The 15,892-nt window shown below is 40.8% G+C and overlaps 1 protein-coding gene across 1 annotated transcript in view; it reads right to left on the bottom strand.

The window, feature by feature from the left end:
• The window catches only part of LOC138817647 (gamma-tubulin complex component 3), a 63,715-nt gene that overhangs the window by 20,088 nt on the left and 27,735 nt on the right, over positions 1–15,892 (bottom strand). The window contains exons 11-16 of the mRNA XM_070008149.1: positions 13,509–13,675; positions 7,016–7,126; positions 6,600–6,708; positions 3,565–3,754; positions 3,110–3,245; positions 2,403–2,471 (exon numbers count right to left, since the gene is read on the bottom strand). Coding sequence (XP_069864250.1) covers positions 2,403–2,471; positions 3,110–3,245; positions 3,565–3,754; positions 6,600–6,708; positions 7,016–7,126; positions 13,509–13,675 — 782 coding nt within the window. The remainder of the gene's footprint in view (positions 1–2,402; positions 2,472–3,109; positions 3,246–3,564; positions 3,755–6,599; positions 6,709–7,015; positions 7,127–13,508; positions 13,676–15,892) is intronic.

The following is a 15,892-nucleotide window of genomic DNA, read 5'->3' as shown; positions in this document are numbered from 1 at the left end:
AAAAATTCAGTTTAGTCACAGCTCTTTAGGATATTAATACATATTTTACTACATTTACATGAGAGGAAATGTCATCCATAGCTCCAACAAGCTATCTGAAACTGACTCTTGGATATTAAAGGCAAACACAAACAGGTATCAATCCTGTCTGTTCTTAGACCTCTCCTGGCTGGCATGTCATAGCCTCACAGCTCCAAACACAAGCACCTTCCACTGAGGACTTAACACCAGAAGATCTTATCACACTAAATTCGGGGTGAAATAAAACTACTTATTTTGCCCAATACACTGAAGACTCATTAACAATAAGGTAAACTACCAATACTTTAAATGTTTCATAATTTCCTGAATTAGATTTGAAAATTTCAGAGGAAACAGGTCGAAAACAGGTAGAAAATATTTTCTTTCAAACCTTGATATTCTCCCTCTCTCTCTCTCTATATATATATGGGGGGGGGGGGAAGGAGTCAGTTGTGGGGCTTGAACTCTGGGCTTGGGCGCTGTCCCTGCCCTCTTCAGCTCAAGGTGAGCGCTCTACCACTTGAGCCACAGTGACACTTCCGGTTTTCTAGTGGTTTACTGGAGATAAGAGTCTCATGAACTTTCCTACCCAGGCTGGCTTTGAACCGTGATCCTCAAATCTCAGACTCCTGAGTAGCTAGGATTACAGGCCTGAGCCACTGGCGTCCTGCTCTCAATATATTTTTAATGTCATATTCCTCCTTTTGTATTTCTAGTAACTTTTATATACAATTACATGTGATTTAATCTGATAAAGATCATTCTAGTTTCAATGTCTATATTCATAACTGTGCAACTCAGCTAGCTAAAAATAATACTAATTACAAGAGAGAAGCTAACCCCAGAAATGGATACCAGACATGCAAGAGAACATTCCCCACATTTTGTCACTGGCTGAACTATCAACCAACAATAGGACTATTCATTCTCTCTCCTTTCTCTTCTGGCAGCCCAAACTGTTGCCACCAACCTAACAGGCGGGCCTACTTGTGTTCTGAGAAACAAATCTATGCTATGAACTTCTTTTCTTTAGTCCTTTCATTGGAGCTTTTAAACATCTAAAATTTGAAGAATATTGCTTGCATGAGTGTTTCTGCATGCTGTATGAAACAACATGTGCAATATTAGGAAATAACTGGGAAATTGTGCATCCAGACTATATTCACTTTACCTATTTGTCAAGTGGTTAATCAATGTAGTTATCATCACTATAGTGATGTGTCTTTGGGGGGCTGACCAGGATCTCTTCCATGCTAGGCAAGCACTCTCCCACTAATGCCATACCACCAGCCAGACCTAGCGCAGTCGCTTTGATGCATGAATATGTAATACACACAAACTAATAGGGCAGAAAATATTAAATCCCAATTTAAATAATTGGCTAAAATACTTTGTTGTGCATTTTAACTACTTAAAACTGCTTAGGAAATAAGTCAAAGGAGAAAGAAGTAATTTGAATATAACAGAAGATTCAAGATTAGAGAAGCTATGCATTTAAATGATGTAGGTTTGATCTTATGGTCAAACACTGGAATGAAGGAACTTGCCCTAGTAGCTATCCGCCTAGTAGACACATATGTCTTATACATCTGCTGGTAACAAATCTGTGAGCATAGCTTAGTGGGTACCATCCCAATAGGGGGAAGGAAAAAGCAGTGAAAACACTGTACCTGAACATAAATAAATCTTGGGCCAAAACAGATTACTTCTTCACAAAACATTTTTTCTAATAATTAAAAGAATATAATTTCCTTTCTCAGTAGTTCAGTTACATAACAGACTGGAATCAGTTTAAAGAGATACAGTGGTCAAGGAGAACTTATTCAGCCATCAATTAAAAAAAAATGAGCAATGGAAAGAGCATTTTAATTGCAAACACATAAAGAGTACTCTCCTGCCCAACCTTTTATAATTGACTGTTAGGAGAGATGGTACTTTTCCTCATGTTAGTAAAAGCACTATGAACAATAGTACAGCTATTTTCTCATCAATTGAAATGAATACTAAATATCAAATTTCATCTAAGTAGTACAAATATGATTCCCCTAAAATATACTTTATAGTTTCTTTCAAATTATCCTAAATTAGTTGCTACAGTCTAAGAATAATGGAACAAAATGAACAATCCATTTATTAAGTACTTGCTGAAACCTATGATAGAACAAATGGTATTTTTCAGAATTCTTAAAATAATAGCATTTCAGTACTCATTAACAATTATTTAAAACACACTCCATCTTGACTTAGTACTTGTTCATTGGGTACATGCTAGACGTCAGCAATCAGAAGTTCTTACAGAAATGAGCTCTAAATAAGAAAATATTCAGCACATAAGCAACTATGAACATTAAACATTATGTTAGTACACAGGATGATCTTACAGTTGCGATGGGTCCATCAACATGATAATCCAGGCTGAAGACATCCCATCCTGTGTCACCTGGAGACACCTAATGCAAAAAAAAAAAAAAAGGCAGTAAAAAAAGGAAGGCATATTTTTTTTAAACCACTCAAGTATTTAGCTTCCTAAGAAGAGGAATCTGTGTGTTTTGGTCAGCTTTGTCTCCCCAGCAACTGGACAAGGCATGTCCTGGGTGCTCTACAAACAGGAAAGAAGAGTGCATCTTTTCAATGGACACTGCAGACAAGTCCACTGTCTTACAATGACTTCCAAATCTCTTCAAGTCTGTATTTTAAGAAATGGTTTCTACCAAAAACCTCTCAATAGCTGTGCGTCTGCCACAATGACACTGACGATACAATCTTTGGGTGGACAGACACTATATCACCATACATCATACTGGTGTCTCCCACCCAACTTATTATGGGTAGTAAGTGGTTCATGTTACCAATCATCTATGACACGCTCCCACACTCTGGGAGTGGAATGTGATCCACCTTGAGCCCAGCAGCCCTGAGACATTATTCTTCTATGACACGATGTGGCCCGGAGGAGAGGGACTCACCCACAGTCACTAGTAAAACACACATAGATCAGGGGCACATGCAAGCAGTCCACTTTCCAGAGCATCTGTGCCTTAAAAAATAAATGCCTGCCAGACACCCTCTCTGGGCTGGCCCTACGTACCTCTAGCAGCCTCACATCCAGCCTCCGGAGGATCTCAGGGCTGTCAAACTGTGCATTGGTCGCTCTAACAGCAGTTTCAAGAATGCCAGTCAAGTTATGCTGATATAAAGTTGTTGCTGGACGGACAAGTTCTGGTCTTGATAAAAAAAAAATTAATTACAGAAAACATTACTTGAATTTTTACTGAACTTTTGCAAAGTTATACATTAAAAAGAGTTCAAATTATAAACACTAAAAAGACAAAAGGGATCAGTACAATGTAGAACAAACAGCTCTGTGGCATCAGCTTCTTGGACTCTCAAAACTATTCTTTCTGATTCAGCTTAGCTGTGCTAACATGTTAGCAGTATTTAAACCCCTCTAATGACATTTACTGCTTTCACAAAAAATGCTGGGCCCTTTATCATCTTAAAGTATTATAGATCTTTAAAACTCGTCCAGCCCCCATTTCTTACTTCAGCAAATCCATTAAGTGCCTTATAAAGTCTCCCTGGCCAAGCAGCAGGTACCGCCTCATAGCCTGCATGTGGTCCAGCAGGCTGTACTTTTTATTGAGAACATCCAACAGATACTTGCTGGTCTCAAAATAAGCAGCATCAATTTTCCCTTGAAAGGCATTTTCTAAATCTGTGAATAAATCTGCAGCTGTAAAGAACAAAAGGGAAAGCACACATACATATGTAAGATGTATTTTAACAAAGGAATAATGAAGGCACACAAGGACAGAAGTCAAACCATCCCATCAGCAGCACCAACAGAAGACCCAGCCCGCCACCAAAGCTGCACACTCAACAAAGGGAAACCAAGTCCCAAGAAACGAAACTGAACACACCAACATCTCGCTGGACTAAGAGCAGTCACCAATGTTTGGACTTACAGGAGGGGCCAGCCACAGTACTGCTCACAAGTTCAAGAACCACCATGCTCCAGCCACTACTGGGAAGTCCCATAAGGAACTATGAGGATGGGGCCCGGAGCCCAGCACCACACCTCCCATGGGACACCTTTACAAATGAATTCTGAGACCAAAATGGCATGTGTGAATGAGCATGTGAGCTGCACAGCTCTGAGGGAGAGCAAGGCACTGCTGTCACACAGTTCATAGCATCCCTGAACTCCAGGGAAGTCACTGAAGACTTGTTAGGGGACAGAACCAAATGTACCAACACTGAAGCCTAACTCTAAGCAGTAACCTAAGTTAAAAAAAAAAAGTGTTCCCATTACTTTATACTGAAAAAAAAAATGGAATGTGGAGACTAGGGATATAACAGGTTCGCACAATGCTAATTTACATCTGTTTAGCTCGATCTGTTTATAACCATGTGATAAACATTTGATTTCTCCTGAAAACCAAGAGAGTAATTCCAAAGTTGAAAAGGAACCAATCTAAGATTGAGAAAAGGTAAGTGCCTCGTTCGAGGATAAGGGGGAATGAGGGACATAATGCTTTGTTCAAGGTTAAGGGGGAATGAGGGATGTGATGCCTTTGGTTGAAAGTTTGTCTTCCCAGTATCTGAATCAACCAACTTCAAAGTATCAAAAGGCCCATGGGTTCTGCTTGTCCTTCAGTATAGGACTGGGTTAAACCAGTGGGACTGCTTTACTGCAGGTACACACGTGCAGAAACAAGGGTCCTGTACAAAAGGCCTGGCCATCCGAGGAACACAACAGCAAGGTCTGTGAACACAACAGCATCAGGACCCAATTCATAAGGTCACCACCATCCTGGCCACCACAATGTTGCTTTCATGGCATCAGGGTGTATCTGTCCATCTATGTCATTTTAAATTATTTTCTCCAGGTATTTTTTATCCTGACCTTAAGTCACTAAAAATTTTTGTTCTGATGGAACGTTAGCCCATTTTAATCTAGAATAACCTAACAGAAGACATCAAATACAGATCCTACATATATTCTTGTTTTTTGGGGTTTTTTCACCAGTCTTGGGGCTTGAACTCAAGGCCTGGGCACCTGTCCTTGAGCTTCTTTTAATCAAGACTAGCACTCTACCACTTGAGCCACAGCACCACTTGTGGCTTTTTCTGTGTATGTGGTACTGAGGAATCGAGCCCAAGGCTTCTGGCATGCTAGGGAAGCGCTCTACCACTAAGCCACCTTCCCAGCCCCCTACATACACTCTTGTTCCCCATAGTTTAGGCATGTGTTGTGATCCAACCCTAAAATCCCCCTTATTGTTTATTGGCACTTTTAAAATCCTCAAATAGGCTTGTAGGTATGGCTCAGAGTATGCAAACCCTACTACAAAAAAGGATAAGTAGGAGAAAGAGGAAGAGGTTGGAGGAAGAAGAGGGAAGAAAGGAGGAAGGAGGAAGAAAAGAGGGATGGGAGGAGGAAGGAGGAAGGGAGAGAGGGACAGAAGGAAGGACCACAGTTTCTTCACAGGTAAATAGGAACGTAACATTTTCCATAGTTTATTACTAATTGTCTGCTGAGCTTTATACAGTGACTGTGAGGTCTCATGGGAGTTACCTTGCAGAGACCCCTGTAATGGGTAAAAATCATGAGTGGTAGCATTATATAGTTGTCCCTCGCTGTACTGTGGTCCACTTATAGCTACTTTGTGGACTTCCATCTCTGGAAGTTTCACTGTGATACAGTGAAAATGCAGTAAGTGAACCACAATATTGGGAGGGACAGCTGTACATTCATATACAAGTGCAAGTAGGCCTGGGAAGGTGGCTCAGTGGTAGAGTGCTTGCCTTGCATGCATGAGGCCCTGGGTTCCATTCCTCAGCACCACATAAGCAGAAAAAGCCGGAAGTGGCACTGTGGCTTAAGTGGTAGAGTCCTAGCCTTGAGCTGAAGAGCTGAAGGACAGCGCCCAGGCCCAGAGTTCAGGCCCCATGACCGACCAAAAAAAAAAGTACAATCATAACATAAACATAGTACAAAAGCACAGTTTTTTAGACACTAGCTTTAGCAAAGAACGGAGGAGAAGTAGTACCACTGAAAAGCCACCTTTTGTTGGGCAGTGAAGTAACTAAAAGCTGGGCACCCACCCCCCAGTTTGCATCTATGTCCTCTGATCTTGTCTAAGCCATTCTCTCCTCAGTCACTCTGCAGTAGCCTCCAGGAAAGACAAGACCCACTGACGGGCACCTCTGACAGAAGGCAGACTGTGCCCTCAGACAATCAATGCCATCTCCTTATCTTACAACAAAAGGCAAAAGTGCTCCACGGTAAGAGAAGAGCCAAAAGCTCAAAGACCCCCTGACAGGCAAGTGCCTCAAATGGACGGGACAAGAACTTCTCAGAAACGCCTTTAGAGTCAAAAACTGAGGAAGAAATTAAGCAGAATATTGTAAGCACTATATAGCATGCCCCTCATCACCACCAGTACCAGCATTACCCCCATCATCTCCTCTATTATCAATACCCTATCACCATGAGCCCACCACTACCCTTTATCATGTCACCACCATCACCAGCAGCAGCAGCAGCAGCAGCAGCAGCAACAGCCTAACCGTACCATCCCGAGATGACTCTGAAGACTTAGTCATGGCTATCATCTTTGTGGTGGGCGTCTGATCATGACAAACTTGGTGCAAAAAATTTATTGATTTTCCTATCAAAAGCACCTAAAAAGAAAAATGTCTTATGATTATCTTTATAGAAATTTAAATGAGCAAAATACTACAAATATTTACATTACAAATTGGCTAATGATTAAAAACTACCTAACAAGAGCATTCGGTCTACAATCAAATGATTTGTAGCAAAAGACACATTAACAAACATGAATGTATTGATGCATTCAAGTAACATATACTTTGCCTCAAGAGCATTATTAATCTTAAAATGTAAGAAAATCTATTTAAGTGAAAATTAGTTTTGTTACTGTATATATAGCAAACAAATAAAAATCACAAAAACTTCTAACCCTACCTTCCTAGATTGGTCCATCGTAATAAATGAAGGAATCATTGATTTCCTCAAAGTATACTTGTCATGCCACAGTCGATCTGTTTTAACTGTTGGATCTGATGCTACAAAAAACTGAAAGCAAAGGTAGACAGAATATTAAAAAAACAGTAATTATGCAAAATACCCTAGAACAGTAACAAGTAACTTATTCTAGAACTGCTGGATGAACAAGCAACTTTCAGTTCATAAGGGCAATGAAAGGTTTCTCTTGCCATTGACTTAGTGGATGGACACTCCCATCAGCAGCTGCCCTGTGCTCTGTACCTACACCTCAGGTAAGTAGAATCAGTTATCTTGAATGGTTATTTTATTGACAAGTGAAGTTGAGCACATTCCCATATTACCTTTTTTTTAACTCAGGCACTGTCCCTGAGCTGTTTTGCTCAGGCTAGTGTTCTACCACTTTGAGCCACATGTTCCACATCACATTTTCTGATGGATAAGAGTCTTATGGACTTTCTTACCTGGCTGGCTTCAAACTATCACAGACAAAAAAAAAAAATCACTTAACTATTATGTATGTGATTAGATTACTGGTGAATTTTTAATTTCTTCCTATATATTTCCACAACCAAAAATTTTTAAATGGTGCAAATATTTGATCAAGAAAAAACTGCTTAATAATTAATTCCAGCCAGATAATGAACACAGGTTATTAGAATTTTTAAAGTAACATCGTTTTCTTCTTAAGGAAATTAACTAAAAAAGCCTTGTTTTTTCACTTTCGTGACTATCAAGGATAAATATTGAAAAGAACAAAATTTTAATGATGTCAAAGTCTTGTATTTGATGTTATCAATGATGTACAGAAACTTGTCCTTCATAAGCAAGCATATGAATAAATGCTAACATCTTAAGACCTGAGAGAAGGGACTGCTACAGTTATTTTAAACTAAAATTTCTTATATTTAGTACCAATTCAAATGAATGAAGTATTCATTGATCTGTTTTAGACTTTTATGATTTATATTACCTTCCACATCTAACACATGAATAATGGCTGCTTTGAGAGATAAACAGTTCTAGTCTAATGAGGTTATCATCACTTTAACATATATTGACATTATCCAGGACAGAAATAAAAAACTATTATGACCCCACCATGAATAATCTGCATGGTTATCCAATCACTGTGTTAGAATTGCTCTATGGCTTGCCTTTCAACAGACTAGATAAATTGCATATAAATCGTATTTCTCTGTTATTCACTTAAACAGAAGAGCTATTTCTTATAGACAACACAACAATTTATCCTGATAGTTGAAGTGCAGCTGGATTTTTATCAGTACAAACAATAAGAAAATTTAATTTAAACCATAAAACCTCAAGACAATTCAGTCATCTTTAGAAGTCATGAATCCACCGCTTCATCTAGGGGCAAAGGGGCATGCAATCACTCTACTAGCAAACATACAGTAGTGAACACAAAAAGCATTGGTACTCTTTAGAACAGAATTAATTCTGTGAAAAAATTATGGCAGTAGAAGGAAAAAACCAAGGTCAGAATAAAACCACTATAAGCCTTTATTTTACTGAGGCATTTTCCACTCAAGGTCTTTTCATTTCCACCATTATGTCAAACATAGAAAGAATCAAGAAAAAAAATATAAAACCTAATTGTACCACGATTTCTCATTAACTGCTGGACAAGCACCAAGGCCTCCAACTAAAAACAGAAATGAAGAGGATGATTTTCTTAGCAAGCACCTTAGTTCCTATAGGAACGGATGGATGAATCAGGCCTGTTAACAGAGACCACAGGTGACCTCCTCTAACTCACCCAACCCTGTAGGCCATTGTATGAGTCCAGCTAAGGACAGGCTCACCCAGAGAAAACACCATGGAATCTGCATGGGAGTAGGGGAGGAGGTAGCAAGGCTGCAGGGGAAGACTTGGTAAAGTTCTGGGTACAAAAAAGATCATAGAAAGACAACCTTGCAATTTACAGCATTTCAAAAGGTGTGAGCACTGTGCTTCTCTGGTGAAATTTATTCCTGAGTATTTTCTTGCTTGGCACCTTTGTTTCTTCCTGTGCTGCACTGTTTTCTTGCACAGAACTCACAGTGTGTTGAGCAGCTGGTAGTGGACACCTCACCTTGTTCTTCACCAGGGAGAGAGCAGGCAACCTTTCTCCAGCCACATGGCTCAGAGATGAGCTTTGTTTGTGTTGAATAATGCCAGATCCTTTTCCAGCAGCATCAGCTGTACGACTTGTGTCTCCATCCTTCACCGTCTTAGCGTGGTGATCACACTGGCTGACTCAGGAATGGTCCCCGAGTTCCTGGATAAATCCCACTTGGTTATTGCATACAACCCTTTCATACACTTTGAATTCCTCTGGAGGTTTCTTATAAGTCTTGAGATATGCAAATGAGGTCTGTGTTGTCAAAAATGGACTTAAGCATCTTCCTTATATTATTTGAAGAGTTTGAGAAGGGCTGGTGTTAATTTGTTGAACACTTGGTTAGACTTCACCAGCTACACAATCTGGTAGACTTGGGCTTTTCTTTGTTGAAATGTCTCAGTTACAGAATCTCTTTGCCTCTTACAGTCTGTGCATATTTTCCATTTCTTTCCAAACAGTGTTGGTAGTTTACTAAGAATTCTCTCAGCTTTTAGTTGTTGTGAACTTCTTTGACATTTTTTGAAGAATTTTGCAGACACAGAATTATCAAATGATATTGTCTTATGCAGCTATCTCATAAACTACTGTGATGATTATATAGCTCATGAATAGCTATTCAGACTCAACACTAGAAGTTTAGTTTTTTTTTTTTTGTCTTTATTTGCATTTCCTTCACAACCAGGGATGGTGAACATTTCCTCATGTGTTTCTTTGCCATTTTTATTTCTTCATCTGAGAAGTCTCTCTTTAGTTCCCTTGACCATTTGGTAATAGGTTTGTTAGGTTTGGGAGGGATTAGTTTCTTGAGTTCCCTGTATATACTGGATATTAACCCCTTGTCTGATATATTGCTGGTAAATATTTTTTCCCAATTAGTTGGTTGTCTTTCTTTTTTTTTTTTGGTTGGTCGTGGGGCTTGAACTCTGGGCCTGGGCGCTGTCCCTCAGCTCTTCAGCTCAAGGCGAGCGCTCTACCACTTGAGCTACAGCGACACTTCTTAGAAGTTCAGTTTTATAACCAATTTATAATAACCAGACTGAGGAAAATTTAACTTACATAGGAGATGAATGGACAATATCCTTTAACTTTAATTATATGATGATCAAACGCGTGATTCTCAAAACTATCAAATGTGTATGGTAAATATGTAATTCATGGTAAACTAAAAGAATTTTCATGGCTGGAAATTATGGACAGGATGACTGATCAAAAAGCAAGGATAGTTAAATGGACATGTTAAATTATAACCTCCTTATACACCTTTTTTTTGGTCATGGGGCTTGAACTCAGCCTGGGCATTGTCCCTCAGCTCTTCAGCTTAAAGCTAGTGCTCTATCACTTGAGCCACAGGCCACTTCCAGTTTTCTGGTGATTAATTGGAGATAAGAGTCTCACAGACTTTCCTGCTTTGAACCACGATACTCAGATCTTAGCCTTCTGAATAGCTAGCATTACAGGCATGAGCCACCAGCACCTGGCTCCCATATAACCTTTTGAAGTTCAGAAAAAAATAGTAAAGATGGGACAGAGACAGACAGAGAGAAAAAGAAGGGGAGGGGAAAGAAAGGGAGAAAGAAAGGGAGGGAGGGAGGAATAGAGAGGGAGAAAGGGAGAGAGAGACAATCTCCCAAAAATAACAATAACAAGGGAGAAAATAACTTTGTTGAAGCAGCATTCATGTAAGATTACAGATGCCTCAGGGGCAAAGGTCACTCTAGTGTCATCATATTCTCCTCAGACTGAGGCTGGTCTGACTTAACCCTCACACAGTCCCCAGGTCAAGCACAGCCATTACACACTTCTGGAAGATGGAAGGAAGGCTGAGGAAGGAATAGCCAGCAGGAACAGAAGCCAAGAATCACCCCAAACCTGAGTGCACTGTGAGAACCAGTATGCAAGTTGTGACTTCAACAACTGTCTCAGTATCACAGTGCTGTGTGTGGCATGGGGTACACAGCACAAACCACAGGCAAGTTCAAGAGTTCTCTGAGTAGGGGCTGGGAAGGTGGCTCAGTGGTAGAGTGCTTGCCTTGCATGCATGAGGCCCTGGGTTCAATTCCTTAGCACATAAGCAGAAAAAGCCGGAAGTGGGGCTGACTCTCAAGTGGTAGAACACTCGCCTTGAGCTAAAGAGCTGAGGGACAGCGCCCAGACCCAGAGTTCAGACCCCACCACTGACCAAAAAAAAAAAAAGAATCCTCTGAGTAAAACTAATGATACTAACAAGATCACCCAGAGTATAACGTGGTACCTCAGTAAAGAAACTGCCAGGAAAAACAAATATGACTAAGAGCCTTGATCTTCCCACACCCCCTTCAGCCACTATAGAACAACTGTAATGGGTGAGGAGTACAAGTTGGTCCTAGTGACTCACACCTGTAATCCTAGCTTCTGAAGGCTGAGATCCAGACCCCAGTTCTTAGCTAGGTCTTTCTTCCAATCCTAGAAACCCATCTCCAAAATAATTGACAAGATGGACTGGAGGCATGTAGGATACACTGAAGGGGTTGAGTATGGCTCACCTGTATTGCCGAAACTACAATGGTTAGGATTTTTACTGGGTTTGGGTTTTGGAATATTGCATAGACACAAGCTTTCTTGGAATTGGATCAAGTATAAACTTGAAATTAATTTGTTTCATATGAATTTTATATACATAGCTAGAAGGTAACTTCGTGACAAGCGTCTAGTGCCACATCAGGTCAGGTGTGACCTCTTCTTTTTGTGGCACCAAGTCAGTGCTCAAGATGTTACAGATTTCAGAGCATCTGAGATTCTGGATGTTCCAATTATGGATATTGAATACTAATGTGGTAGAGTAAAATGGTATGCCTAAATCAAAATTTAATATCTACCCCCCAAACCAGCTCTTCCACCTCCAAAATTTAATGTCTACTTCACAAACCAGCACTTCTACCTCCAGTATCTTCTTTGGAAAGTTAGTAAGCACACATTGGCAGGCAGGCACATAAAAGGATATCCATTTTAGTAATATTACTAAGATTAAGCACTGTATTGGCAGCTAGCTATTCAGAAGGCTGAGATCAGAAGGATCATCATTCAAAGTCCACATAAAACATCCTCAAGATAACATCAACAAAATAACCAGCAAAAAGCAGGGCTGGAGGTATGGTTCCAAGTGGTAGAGCACCATTTAGGCAACAAGTCAAGCAATCATGAAGCCCTGAGTTCAACAAAACAAATTATCATCATCATCAAATTAAAAACAAAAAGAACATAATCTTTACAAACAGGAGGTTGCTAAAAACCTACTTGTTAGTATAGTAAAATAGCATGCAGTAATAAAGAAAACTACAGTCATCAGGAGAGCTAGACAACATAGTGAAAGACTTGCACAATATATATGCATGTACACATTCCAGCCAGGTTCCAAAGCACACTAAAAGCAGTATCATCTGTTCTGCTTTGTTTGACTAGCACAAAAGATAAATTAGCAAAAGATTTGGGCACGACACAAAATTCTGTTTGCTTATGTGCATTTTCCACAGTGAGAAACAGTTAACTGAAAAAAAAAAAAAAAAGGCGGGAACAGAAGAATCCAGAGACACCCAAACTCAAAATACCATACACACACAAGGTCCTGCCTGCCCCTCAACCTTGTGCCTTTATAGGTGCTGTTCTGTGTCAGATGCCTCCTCTCACCAACACCTCACAAAACACAAACGCTGCAGTCCCACACCCATTTCCAAGCCAATTTTAGGGCTTTCTTCAAGTAAATGCCATATTTATTGCAGTATTTTTGTATTCCTGAACCACTCTATGTGCTCAATTATAAATGGTGCAACTTTTTATTAAATTACTGACAACATTTGTAAGTGTAAAGCTTCTGCCCTATTTTCTGCACAAAAGCCACCCTATGGCTTTACTATTTGATTTCCACACCAGTGATTTTTAACAGCAAGACACTGCTTTACATAACTGTGTGCATTTCAAAAGGTATTATACACATATGCAGCACACTTGCTTTATTCAAACTGAAGACCACATGATCACTCAGACAAGCACAAAGGCAAGTAACACTTGAAGGAGCTACACAACTCAGCCTCGGGGGCTAGGACCTTACTCTGACATCTGCTGGCTAGTAAACCTGGACAAGTGGTTTGATCTTGCTGAGCTTACTACTAGTGGGAGAATAATTCCCCACTAATCAAATAGAGCTCTACTAATAGATAACTAGCTACAATAGATAACTACCTTTCAGATTACTGTACAAAATGTGCTTGCCATTCAACAGGGACAAATTCCTATTAAGAGAAAATAGTAAGGGAACAGGGGAGACCCATGCCTCTTAACTCTGTTAGCACCTACTTCATGGTAAGTGTCCTCAAGTTCCCCGTCGTAGATCCAGCGGTAGAGGAAGCTCAGAACCGGATGAGACACTAAGCTCAGAATGTGCTGAACCAGGGACCGCATATATGGGTCTCCCGTCTTTGTGTAGGCATGGACAGATGAAGCCAGCTCACCTCCTTTCCTTCCTGGAGAATGGGGGGGTGGGGAGGGGAAGCAAGAGAAGGGAGGGGCACATAAAAGGAAAAACACCTAAATTAACATTTTGGCACAAAGCAACTAACCAAAGATGGCCAAGTAAATGAGGGCAAACATTTCTCTTCCTTCAAATAAAACATGTTTGGATCTAGAAGCAGCAGCATGTGATAAGCATGCGTATCCAAATTCTATTTATAACTTACACAAATTTAAATCAGAGTGAGTTATTTCTCTCATGGATGGAAGGTATTTTTTCATCTGCAAAAAGGTTTTCAGCAGCAAAAAGCGGCTACACAATCTACAACTCACATAACTCTTCACATCTTTTTTGACTGAGAAACATTAAGAGCCAAACAATTCAGCACATACCATATATGCATAAGAACAAAACATCTAAGAATCAACACTGACATTGTTTGGGGTATAAATGCTAGTCTCAATTCACTGGCTTTAGAGCTCACTAATTAGTGACTCATTAACTAGCAGCTTTGCAGGGTGAGGTGCTGTTCTGTAAATACAGAAGAGATTTGTCTAGAAGAAGGAAGTAGCAGAAACCAATTTAAGAAACATGCACAGGAATCCCTTGCACTATACCACAAACTTGGGAGTTCTATCCGCACTAATTTAAGCAGGCTATGTTGACAGGTGTGCACAGAGGGGACAGTGAGCAGAGACCCAGGGATCTGGGAGAAGTTCTTAGAGTAGCACACCCAGTAAACATCAAACAGGACTGAAGACTTCCAGAGAACTGCAGCAGGATATCTGCAGTCAAGTAGCTCCTGACAAGTGAAGGAATAGGGGAACAGAAGCCAGATACAGAGGAGAAATGCAGGGCTCTCCTCTTGTGCTCTTCTGTTCTTTAAGTGCAAGGAAGGGAGGCAGAGTGTTGACAGCATGATGTTGAAGTTGGACTCAGATGTGATCAAATTCAAGTCCTGGGAATCACAGTGGAGAATGGCAGTGAGCCAAGCTCTCTCTGTGGGAAAGATGGCTGGCTCTGTATAGTGAGCAGACTCCGCCCTCCTCACCCCCAAGTCTTCACCCAGTACCTGTGTTACCTAGGCAACTAGCACACCTAGAAGAGGTCACATCTGCACCAGCTGAGGTCACATCTGGATGTGAGCATACCTTTCCCCGCCCTTACCCTTAATAAGACCTAGCCCAGGGCCACATGCTGTCTTTCCCAGATCTTTCCCAGCCACATGGAGTGCCAACATGAGCTGGTGCCAGCCAGAACGATGAATAAACCTACTCCTTACCTGAATACCATGTGCATGTGCTGTTCTTACTTGGCCACCTCTTCTTTAAAAACCTAACACCATACATCCTATGTAGTGCTAATAGTCCTAAGAAGTAACAACTATTAAAACCCCACCGTTGGGCTAGGAAGGTGGCTCAGTGGTAGAGTGCTTGCCTAGCATGCATGAAGCCCTGGGTTCGATTCCTCCGCACCTCATACACAGTAAAAGCCGGAAGTTGCGCTGTGGCTCAAGTGGGTAGAACGCTAGCCTTGAGCAAAAGCAGCTTAGGGACAGTGCCCTGGACCTGAGTTCAAGCCCCAGGACTGGCAAAACAAAAAACAAAAAACAACAAACACTGTCACAAATGAGAAAAAAAGAAGGTGAGGGCCTTGGAAAACAATCATTGAAATACAGATGCTGGAGCTCAAAGAGAGGCCCAAGAGGCCATATAAATATGGGAAATTTTTAATAGACAGATGGTGAGCAGAAGTGGCACTGTGGCTCAAGCGGTAGAGCGCTCAGCTCAAGCTAAAGAACGCAGGGACGGCACCCAAGCCCAGAGTTCAAGCCCCACGACCAACAAAAAAAAAAAAAAAGAAAAGAAATAAACAGATGGAGAGCATGAACATGACCCCCAACTGAGAAGTAATAAAAACAGGGTGAGGTGCCAGGGGAGCCCGGGAGGCAAGTGAACCAGGAGCACAGACAGGGGACTGGCATCCCAACCAGGAAGCGCTGTCTTCCTGCTTTCATCTCAGCAACACCAGACCTTCTACAAGGACAAACAGACCAATGCCAGGCCATACTGGCAATGGGATGCTTTCCCTGTATTACTCTGTCTTCTATCAATGAACACACTTATGGCTACTTAAGATACCAGAGCAGGTAAAAAGCAGAACTGGATGGTCTGCTCTACAGATGAGCTTTCAACCAGAGTACACTGAGAAGCACACACAAGGGAGACAC

Source organism: Dipodomys merriami, unplaced genomic scaffold, assembly GCF_024711535.1.
Source record: "Dipodomys merriami isolate MVZ:Mamm:240054 unplaced genomic scaffold, mDipMer1.0.p SCAF_70, whole genome shotgun sequence".
Taxonomy (NCBI): domain Eukaryota; kingdom Metazoa; phylum Chordata; class Mammalia; order Rodentia; family Heteromyidae; genus Dipodomys; species Dipodomys merriami.
Note: the sequence above shows the minus strand (reverse complement) of the source record. Positions and strands in the feature narration are given on the sequence as shown.